The sequence below is a fragment of the Stegodyphus dumicola genome, chromosome 8, assembly GCF_044657685.1.
Source record: "Stegodyphus dumicola isolate Sdum_Otavi_A_Nest chromosome 8, ASM4465768v1".
Lineage (NCBI taxonomy): Eukaryota > Metazoa > Arthropoda > Arachnida > Araneae > Eresidae > Stegodyphus > Stegodyphus dumicola.
Window position 1 is genome coordinate 73,728,202 of NC_140775.1, and position 12,318 is coordinate 73,740,519.

Here is a 12,318-nt window from a genome sequence, read left to right on the forward strand (position 1 = left end):
TAATTAGTAAAGCAATTACCTCTAGTATAATAATAAAGCACAATTTTTGTTTTATTCTTTCAGGATCATTTAAAAGAACAAAAATACTACAAAATTTTCATAACTTCTCATCCTCCACAATTCTTCAAACTGTCCCTTGTAAAAAAGCTGTAAGCAAATAAATTTATGGTATGAAACACAACTTCCGAAACCATCCCTTAGATTAAGACACAATAACATGCCGAACAAATACGAATTCAGAAGTCAAACAACAACAATCAGTGTTATACTTTCAAATTTTCACAGGACTAGTTTTGATGGTTTTACCGAACCACCATCCTCAGCTGCAAAAATGCAAATGAACAAGATAGGATATAATGATCAGATAAGATAAGAAAGCCTGGACAGAAAATAAGCTAGTGGCACCATCTGTTGGTGAAACCAGAACTAAAACATAATTTCTGTAAAGGCCGAAGGCAAAGATGGATTGGAATTAGGATTGTTAACTAGAATAGAAAGATTTTTTTGAATGTGAAATGCCTCTAGAAAATCCAGTTCTCCAATGGAAGATGTTTTTTGAATAAATTTGGCAGCAGAAAAATTGAAAGTGTGATTTTCGGACCAACAATGTTGAGCAACAGAAGTCTTCTGTGTTTCCTTTTTTCTAACATATGCCTCATGTTTCTTGACACGAAATTTTAAGGCTCTCTAAGTTTGGCCAATGTAAATTAAACCACACTGGCAAGGAATCCTATAAATAATCCCAGGAATTCATATCCGGAATGGAGTCCTTGAGTATCGAACTTGGAATTTTATTGATGGGAGAGTAAACGACCCGAAAGTTAAATTTCTGCAAAATATGTGCAACTTTATAGCTAATTGATGGAAAGAAGGGAACGACAACAGAATTTTTATAATCTCCTAAAACAAGAGCGTGCCTTTTAGTGTGTTGAGATGAGAATTTTTTAACTGCTTGATTAATATTGTTGGGTGAAAAGCCCCTGTCAATAGCTATTGCTTTTAAATAATTTAGTTCTTCATCAAGGGATAGTTTGGAGGAGCAAACTTGAAGAGCACGGAAAACATAATAAAATGAAGCTAACTTTTGTTTAATCGGATGACATGATTTGAAGTGTAGTGGAAGGCAAACTGATGAAGGTTTACGGTAAACTGTAGTACTGAAGTTGGATGTGTTACGCTTGACCAGAATGTCGAGATACGGAAGAGAATTGCAAGTCTCAAGTTCAAAAGTGAACTGAATATCAGGATTAATAGAATTCATTGTTGAAAGAACCTTATATAAATATCACCTTTATTACCTTCAAACAGGGTAAAAGTATCGTCTACGCAGCAAAACCATACCGGGAAGTTTAAAGTTTCAAACAATTTTGATTCATAATAATTCATGTAGATATCAGCCAGGATGGGACTGAGGGGGCTTCCCATGGCTAATCCCTCAATTTGCTTATAATATTTATTTGTCTTATCAAAACTAAATTTTTAGCTAAAGAAAAAGTAAAATAAAGATTCCTTTTACTGTTTCTTTGAAACAGTACATCCATCATTCAGCCAACAGCATACCGGAATTTAGCGTGCACTGAAATGCAGTTATAAAGCAATTATACAAAGTTAAAACCGATGGAAGCTATAAGACCATCCAAAAATTCTTGAAATATTTTAATATAAAATTTGTTGTATTCAGCACTGAAAGGTCATGAGATGACGTGTCTGTACATATTTTTCAAAATGTTGGCCACAGTTTATAGCCAGTTATTAATTTCAATCACCAGTAAAAAGCAAAACTTTTTAACTAATGATATTTGTGAAGAAATTCTAAGTAAAGATGATACAACTGAAGCCTTTGTAATAACAATGCACTCAATCAATGAATGTCAATCAATGAATTCACAGCAAAATGTGCTGTAAGTTGAAATGGCAGATAATACCACCATTTTAGCTTCGATCACATTTTTATTTCATCAGATGATTATTTAAATACCAAGTGTGTCATAAATTCGTGCCAATTTAAAAAATTCGTAATAAAAGAAGGAATGCATGGAAAATTTTTCTGTTTGCACCAATATGGTCAGAAAGACATAGGATTTTTTTTTTTTTTTTTAATGTTTAAAAAAAAAAAAGAAAAGAAAAGAAAAAAAGAAAAAAAAGAAAGAAAAAGAAAAACCCACTTTCCAAAAGTAACCAACAGAGGGTGCTCACACATCATACTGAGACGTTTTATTCAAATCACGCAAACAAAAACAGACAAACAGATCACAATAACATGACACTATGCATTTATTTTATAGTAAGAGATGTTCAACATTACCACCACCGCAAGGTAATAGGCAAGTGAGGTGCGTCACTACGCTCATTACAGCGGAGTGTAACATCGATGGCAGCAATGGTCAGTCGAATGGCATTTTTCAGTTCCAACAGTGTGGTTGGGGATCCCACGGTACACACGAGACTTTAAGTATCCCCACAACCAAAAATCTGCCGCGGTCAAGTCTGGTGATCTTTGAAGGCCACTGAATCTTACAACCGCGACTTGTCACTCGGTCTTCAGTGAAAGATGCCAACAGGAACGTCTTGACGTCGTGTGCAATGTGGGGCGGAGTACCATCCCGCATAAAGGTGACAACAGGCAACGCACGTCTTTCCTGCAATGCAGGCACAATGTGGTCAAGCAAAAGCGTAAAATACCATGCTGCAGTGACTGTACAGGTCACTGGATACAGGACAGAGTTCTTCAAAAAAGAAAGGACCCAGAATAAAAGACGCTCCGTTCTCTCAGCTTCACGAGCACTGCTACTCCCCATTGATGTCTCCGCTGCCATATCTTTCATGACACTTTGTACCACATGGACAGTGTCCACTCTCAAGGGTGATCTGCCACTTCGTTGACGATCCTTCAAACTACGCATTTCCTCAAAATGTCGTACTAAATTCATTATACCAGTCAATGAAATAGGGCTTTTTAACCTTCAGTTCTTTCTCCGTGCAAAGCATTCGCAATGTAACAGTTGTGGATTCACCATTCTTGTAGAATAATTTAACCACCAATGCCCGATCTGGTAAAGAAAGCATGCTGCCGGCTTTGAATGATCAATGTTTCCAGCCAAGTGTTTTATTGATAGCCTGATTTGCATAAAACATCTCAGTATGATGTGTGAGCGCCCTCTGTCAGTTACTTTTGGAATTATTATTATTATTATTATTATTATTTTACATGGAAAAAAATGCAATGTCTTTCTGACCATATTGACGCAAACAGAAAATTTTTCTGTGCATTCCTTCTTTTATTGCGAATTTTTTAACTCTGCACGAATTTATGACGCACCCGGTATAGTCTTTCTTTATACAGCATACCTCTTTCCTGAAGAAGTACAATAGCCACTTGTATTTCCTTACAAACGCAAATCATTACAAAAAGAGAGAGAAAGCGAGAGATTATATCAAAATGGTGATTTCTGAGTCTGGAAACAGGTCAAAAAAAAAAAAAAAAAAAAAAAAAAAAAAAAAAGAGGGGAGCAAATGTCTTCAACAGGAAAAAAAATGCAAATTGTTCAACTAGAAGAGCTGTACAGAAATACAAACTGAAGATGATATTAATGAAGTCTTCACTGCAATGAAAATGCCACAGTGATCAATCAACAGACAATAAAATCTGTACTATGATTTTAAATCCAAAAATATCACCCAGGACTGTAAACAATACAAAGTCCGACATCTGGACTCATCGGGACTTTGGAAATTCTGAATTTTGCACTTAGATCATTTAGATCAGCTATTTAAATCTAGTACGACAGGCAGAAATTATAAAAATGAAATAACAAATCATTTATGTACTTAAGAAAATTAAAATTTCCCCAAACAAATGGGTGCTTACTATTTATTTGTTTGCTTTATTAAACATTTATTTCAATGTAAGTTATTAAATTTGCTTCATTCCCCCACCCCCCCAACATCACTTTGTTTTTAATTCTATAGACAGACATACTTTCTTGTTCAGTTATAAAATTCCATAGTTCAAGTTTTGTAATTCTTGCATACAGAATACTCACTAAACAGTCAATTGAATTTTTTCTGTTCTCAAGAACTGTCCCTTCCTTCGGTATTGATTCAGAAGTTTGCATTTAAGATCATTCTGGATTTTGGACAGTAAAGAGGTGGTTGAGAAGCAAAAGTTTTCAGTTGACTGTTTAATGAGAACTCTTGACATGCCAATTACAGGACTTTGAGAATGGAACTTGGTAAATGAACAAGAAATTATATCTTTCTCTCTATCAAATTAAAGTGAACGTACTGATACATACAACAAAACTGCTTAAATAACTTGTGATGAAAGAAATGTTTAATACAACAAAATAAATGTTTGAGTTTATTTTCATTCTCTTAAATTCATAATTGTTTCATTATTAAACAAATAACCATTCCATATTTTTAATTTTATGACTTCTACATGTCATCTTACTAGAATAAAAATAAATATCTAAAATCCAGAATTTAAGTTCAACAATTTCGCACCTCAAACTCTGTTCAGTACATCAGAGTACCCTCTAAGCTGTGCGTGTGTGAGATCGCTCGCCTTTCAGAAATTTCATACACAAAGACAATTAACGAAAGAATACACAACCATACTATTAACCAGATTCAAAGTGCTAATAACAATTATGTTTTACATTACTTTTAAAATAAACCATACCAAGTATGTTTGTTATATGGTATTTAATATGTAGGCTTGTGTTTTGCCATACAACTTTAGAAATATTGCCGATGCACTTGCATTGTCTCTTAATGTAGCAAATGAAGTGCATGTTGTTAAACAGCGATTAGCACATAATAATACATTCTTTGCGAGTGTAGCTAACAATATATGCATTTATGCACTGTACAGTATGTTCATATACTTATATATAAACCATAGAAAACTATGTACAAAGAAAAGCAGCAAGTGATTTAAAACCGAATGGCTTATTGAAATATTTGAAACAAAGAAAACAACAATTAAAAAAAAAGTATGAATTCCATTATGGGAAATACACAAAAAATGCAGTTACTTGCATTTACTAATGTAACTGTTACTTGCATTTTATTAAATGAGACCTCGATGAGCGTTGAAAGTAAAAAAAAAATCTATTCACAAAGAAGTGAAAATATAAAATACTAATGCATTATTAGCAATTAAAAACTAACATTTTGTTGCATTTTGTTCAAGATAATGTTAAAATAAAAATTAAAAAAAAAAAAAAAAAAAAAAAAAAAGAGGGCAAAGTAAGAATTATGTTTTTAGAAATTAATAATTCTTTGTTAAAAAACAACATGGCAAAAGAACTCAAGGCATCGAATTTTTATACTTTAATTGCCAAAGTATTGACACTTCTATCCCCAAACGTTCAGTATTATACTTAATATTTAGATATTAACAGAATTACCAACATAAAACTATTTTTTTTTTTAACAATTCACGTAAAATCCTGTGATGAAAAGTTATGCTTAAAGGTAAATGGAGTAAAAGTAAAACTAAAAGAAAGTATACTGTATTTGGTTCAACAACATTCTGCTGCACATCATGAGATAATTTCAATGCTTCAAGAGAAGTTTAAATAATGAAAGATATCAAAACTTAAACGAGAATGATATACAGCACATTTTCTAGATCTGCAAGAGATCTTCTAGACACACAAATTTCAAAATATTACTACAGTTTCAGAAAATGAAGCTACTAACCATCAATGAATAATTATGAATTAACTATTAAGATGTTAACCTTTAAATCACTAAAATCAGGTGGTCACCAGACATTTAGCACTGAAAGCAATAATTAAAAACTATGATGCATTAATCAAATAGGTATTTATTATCCCATTGACTCCGTAATGCTAACCAAGTAGTGCAATTCAGCAAAAGTTACGGGTACGCATGACATAACACCATACTCATAACATCTGTGCTTTCATTTGTTATAATCCGGATTCATTCTTGATAAGCCACATTTTGATTCTATGAAAATAATAAATTATATCGGATTAAATTATTTTAATACAATGCTGTATTTTTCCCTTGCATTTTCTGGGGGAGATTTAAACTTGAGATCTACCTTCTATAGAACAGCAAACAGCTAATTATTCGCAAAATTACAGGATACTATCATAAAAAAAAGTGTGTCAGCTGATATGGTCAACTGAATATGACTGACAAAACAGTAATAGAATGCTAGGTAGTTTGCACACACTGTGTTCTAGACAGCTTCTGGTAAAACTAAAAATCGATGAAAGCCTTTTTATGGAGGACAAAAATGAAGGGAACAAATACTAATTATTTATTAAATAAAGAGGCATCAGTTTTTCAGAATTCTGCACAAATGACAAGAACAATTTTGGTGGGATCTCAAGATATCCAGGGATGATTTGAAGTGAAACACAATTCTCTATGAGAGAGAGTTAACTTGGGGATGGAGATGATGAAGACCCATAGGACATTGATTCAATGTAGGTGACAAGGTGTGTTATGGATTCCATTTCAATGGAAAGGATTTTATCCTAAACTAGTCACCCTAGGATGGTACTTACACAAGTCTTAAACAGCATTGTAGTTCGGATCTGCAAGTCATCAAATTCTAAGACTAAAGTCATTATGATAGGCTAGCTCCTTACTATGGCAATAGTACGCAGCAATGTAAATAGTATACTAAGACCATAACCCTATAAGTATATAAATTTGTAAATTCATGCATTAAAATTTACTGATTTAGTACTTGATTTGTTCTATGTTATTTGTTGAAATTATTATTTTAATATTGCATAAATTTTCTTTAGTTTCAAGTATGACTTCCTGCCCAGGATTTGTACTCTCCATTACGTGTAGTTCTTAGGAAAGGGAGGGGGCAATGTTACAATTTTGTATATATGTAAATAATTTAAGTGAAATTATATGTAAAAATTAATGTTGTATGTATAATGTACCATGAAAGGCCTGAACAGAGTGAAGTTTTGCCAGAAAAATAAGAATACAGGGGCAAGTCCATTTAACACTGAGGTATATGGCTATCTCATCAGTTTGGCGAAATGGTGCCAAGCTGCAAACTAATTTTTGTCCCCAAATCTGGCAAGAAATCACAAACATAGCAAACATCTGGAGACAACCTTTTTCGACCCGTTTAACTGTAATTGGTCTGATTCCCACACATAACTGTAATCTTCTAACAGTTGTATATATATGCCTTCCAACAATTTTAAGAAAGAGGGTATAAGAAATTTATCAGTGCTCCGGTGGAAGATTGTATATGACCAGAGAGAGCATCAGTCCTCAGTTTTTAGTTCAGAGCTAACTTCGAAGCATTGAGAAATCTCCGTGCAAGATTCGCTGTTCAGATGTGCTTGGCAATGTATGGTATTCACATTCTTAGTTTGAAGTGGTAACTACTGATTGTGTTCTGTCATACTGAGAAGAGCTGTAGGAGAAAATTTTGTGGAAAATTCCAAAACTGTCAAGTGTTTTCTTTGGGAAAATAAATTTAACAAGCTATCATCGTGGGTTCTATGCGCATTTAATCCATTACACACCCATACCACATGTAACAATCTTAACCACAGTACCATCACTTGGAGTAATGAGTTGAAAGTTGTTCTCTGCACAGTCGGTGCAAAAAATACCTTAAATTGATACTTATTATATGCTACCTTTTAAAAATTTATTTTGCTCTCATTCAGAAAAAAAGATTTACTGAAACTGAAGCACAGGAATGGGCAATGTTTGTTTTAATAATATTACGCACATGCAGTTTCAATTATGGCGCAGAACTAGTTGAAAAATTATACATAAAATACAGTAACATGTTAACTGATACAACAGCTGTCCTTCAACAATACAATGACTTTAAATTTGCTGTGCATGAAAATGTTTAGTGTATATTTATAATAATTTTTTTTTGGTGTGGTAATGGATAATTTTCTGAATTTTCAAATTTAATTTATATTGATAGTACATATTTGGCATCTAGAGACATCTAGAGAACAAGACTTTAATTTAATAAATTCAACAAAAAATTAACAAAGAAATTGTTTAGAAGATCACTTAGACATGCTTGTGTGACTAAAATCATATTTACGGAGTGGTAACAATATAAATTTGGATTCGTGCTGAATTATTCCTGATGGATTATGTGCTGAATAGTTAAATTTTAAAGATAGGAGAGAAAAGATTTAATACATATTTATATAAACATAGCATTTATTATTACTATTATTATTTATAAATCTGAACCTTAGAACTATTAGAGTTAAGCTATATATATCAGTAAATAATTTTGTTATGTCGACATGTATATAAATGTATTAATTTTTATGACTAATAAATAGTTTTTAAATATAAGCATTTCTGAAAATAGTAAATGTTACTACAACAGAATTAATTTAAATATATACGTACAAGTAACAAACAAAAATTTCACAAACATTCTAGTAGTAAAAAATTACAGGAACACTGCTGTACAATACTTCCTATTCATAATTTTAAGTGACTTGAAAATGGCCAAATATAATACAGAAGAAAATGAAAATAACATGTAACTCACTAATACCATTAAATATGAATTTAAGTTATGGTATGTGACCAAAAAATTAAATATTGCTTTACAGCTTCACACTTTCATACATTTATTATTGAATACTTACTGTTGCTTTGCTAATTTCTGATGCAACTGATTTGCCAAGTTGTATATGTACTCCACCTAAAAATAAAGAAACAGATCTGAAAATTTTATGTAGTTTTAAAACTGCAAGTTTTGTATACAATTTTGTATAAAAATACTTTAACAAAAATACAAAATTAGTTGAATCATTCAATATGCACTAGTGGCCACTTAGTGGTTGAAATTCAACTGTAATTCATTTAATTTTTTTAAAGTTTGAACATTATTGAGGTTCTTTTGTCGAAGAATATACCTCTATATTTGTTGCATACAATTTTTTAAAATTTTGTTATATTATGCCAGCTGGAAGCATGTACAGATACTTCATTATGCATTAATTTTCAAGCTGTCTGAAAAATACGAATGATAGGAAAAATGAGGTACAGCTTGGCTAAGCCATATTTAAAAAACAATAAAGCATTTTTTGACATTTTGTTACCCCCCATAAAAAATGAAGTTAAGAATATGTGCTTGTTTTTTTTTTTTTTTAAATATTTTTATTGGGGGGGGGGGAGGAAACCTGGGCGGTTAAAAAACTAAATGTTCTCCATTTAACTTAAAATAGTTTCAGAATGAATTTCATGATTCAAAACTTCTTTCTAGATGATGCTCTTTCTAAAAACTTTCATCATTTGCTAAATGCCCCTGACCATTAGATTAGGAAATACTAAAATCTCAAACCACTGAATGATCAAACTCTACTTGCTGTACCTTACAACAAAACTGGTTGCATTAATAAAAATTTCAATTTTTTTCACATGTTTGTCCTTGAGATTTTTTTTTTTTTTTGTCATTGCAAATGCAGGTATAATTGGAAATTGAGTTCTTTAAAAGTTAAATGGTAAAATAATACCGAAATATGTTAAAGTTATACGTGGAATCAAAATTCTCTTATTGTGTTCAGTTCCAGTTAAAATTTCACTATCAGTAGCATTACAATGCATAAACTTGATGAGTATTCTTGTTCTATTGACTAATGCTTTCTTTACATTTAAGTTTTTGATCAGTAAAACGATGCAATTAACTTCAATACTAACTTATGTGGTGGCAAACCACTAATAGTCAGAGAATTCAAACACTCTACTGGTTAGTTTTTTGATTTCACTGTCTTCATCACAAATTATTTTACCATAGCTATGATATGTTCTCTTTTCACCAGGTATATCAACATTAATAACAATGCAATCATCATTTTAGGTGCTAAAATAATTGGCTTTAATATGTTATTTGATAGTACGTTTTCAGAAATATTTCTATACACCTCATTAACAATATTATTTTCATTTCCTATTAATTGCTGAGGTATTTCAATAATATTTTCATCAAACTGAGAAAACTGTGGGACTTCATCATTAGCTTGCTTTTTTTTCCCCTCAAGATTTCGACACACTCTATTTCATTTGGTAAGGCTCTCATATTTTGAGTAAGCGTAGCTTTATGAAAATAAAAAAAAATTATGTGAGCTAGCGACACAATTTTCAATAAAAGTTGCATGTGATTCATATAGGATAACTAGTAAGATTTGCTGAAAATCATAGCACAGATGTATTGTTTTCCCTCCAAATAGTTTACATTTATCATTCACAATGTGAATGTATTAGCTTGCGCATTTAATGCACAAATGTTAACAAATAAATTTTGCATTCATTTCGGTGAATGTAATTCTTTTGCTTCATTTAATCATTTGCACTATTCATTATCATTTGAAGCAATGCCACAGGTATGCCACACTTCAACAAAAGAAGTGTGTTAAATTCCATATGTTCTAACATCCTCAAATGATTCTGAACCACAGATGCATTTAATGTAATAAAAGAAATTGCAAATGGAAAAGTTCGATGTCTTTTGGCCATATTACATACATGCGTGCAATGATTTTATCAACTCCACACCTACTCTTCTTCCATTTTTTTCCGGGAATCTTCCCATACAAGAAAGCAGAAAAATTTCAATACATTTATATTCACGTGTTGATGCACATTATGGAATTAATTTTAAAAATGCTAATAATTTTGTTTGTATTGCATTTTCAATCGCTTGATGTTCTTGCCCTTCATGAAAGTAAACATTCTGTCTATGTGGTAAATGAACACCAAGTCTGATGATAATATGTGACTGAAAAATGCATTGGGGATTCATAAACGCACCATACAGCTTCAGTTGATCCGACATAAGGACTAATTAAAAAATTTTGAACTTCATCAATTTGTATTTCTTGGCCCTGTTCATTTGTTCCTGAACCTAATTCAATAGATGTACTGTCATAGCTTTTATACACGAATTTATAAATATATTTAACACTTTTAAATGTAGTGCATACTTCAATATTTATATGGCAGTTAAATTTGGCAAGTAAATATGGACTGTATGGCACAACATAACCTACCATGAACTTCAGCATGAACACCATTACCATGCCTTTTATATAATGAATATCCATTTGATAGTTCACATTAAATTCATTTAATCACTTTGGATAATCTTTTTTGCATTTTCCATCTCTCATACATACATACTGAATTTAGATTACGTACACCACATGGACCACGCATCATGTGTTTTAGAACATATTTATGTAATGAAAGATATGTCTGAATGTTAGGAATCTCAGCATATAAAACTTTATCAATATTGGTAGCATTAACAATTTTATCTTGCTCATTTAAAGACAGTAAAATGTGAGCATGAGGCAATCCTCTCTTTTGAAACTCACTTGCATAAATGAGTACTTCAACTTTACCGAAGATATTTTTTAGTGCAAGGGCCTTAATTAATGCTTTCAGTTTGGGCTCGAATGCATGCACAACAATATAAGGTCGAAAATTAACTGACTCACCTACACCAATATTGATAACTATTTCGGGAAAACTTGGATTGCAAGTCATTGTAATAAACACAAAGGATGTTTTCCGAAACATTGTACAATTGACAATGCATCTATATTATTCTGATATGTATTTCTTGGAGATCCATTGAAAGTTGATGGTAAAATTACTCTACGGCCAACATTACTGTCATTGGGGTTTGATTCTAAATAATCTATCAAATTGTAAACTTCAGATCTAGAACTTGTCTCATTTTATCAAATGAAATGTAACCTTGTGCCCTCTATTCTCACATACATATCAACTAACCATTGCAGAAATAATTCTTATGAATTGTGCAACATGCTAAAAGCTTCTCTAATTGCAAGTCGATAGGTTGCATACTGAAGCAGGGTTAATTTATTTCGCTCTTGAATCAGATGTAGTTCATACATTATGAGAAATACTGATATGCCATCCAGTATCACCATTGCATATGCTAAAAGGTTTAATGAATCCACACAGAGATATTTTTAATGGTACCATTAACTTTTGAAAATGAAATCATATTTCGTGCAAAAAGTTGGCTCATCATCAACTGTACTAAATATTACTGCTATATCAATTTGAACTGCATCATTGTACAGGCATAGATCTAAATCACAATTTACTTTAATGAGCATACAAATTTCTTTATTCTGATTTTACACTCTCTGACAATGATCTTTCATTGAAATGAATGATCAAATGAAAGTATCAGTGCCTTCCAATTCAAGAGATATTTCACAGAATATATTGTTATTGCATGTTTGATTAAAGTGTCCACATAATCAATAATTTAAC

The 12,318-nt window shown here is 31.7% G+C and overlaps 1 protein-coding gene across 2 annotated transcripts in view; it reads right to left on the reverse strand.

Annotated features, from left to right (window-relative positions):
- Positions 1-12,318, reverse strand: part of Cap-H2 (Chromosome associated protein H2) — a 189,119-nt gene that overhangs the window by 133,460 nt on the left and 43,341 nt on the right. For both annotated transcript variants that reach the window (XM_085822004.1, XM_085822003.1), the window contains exon 4: positions 8,655-8,710. In XM_085822004.1, the coding sequence (XP_085678130.1) occupies positions 8,655-8,710 (56 nt within the window). The remainder of the gene's footprint in view (positions 1-8,654; positions 8,711-12,318) is intronic.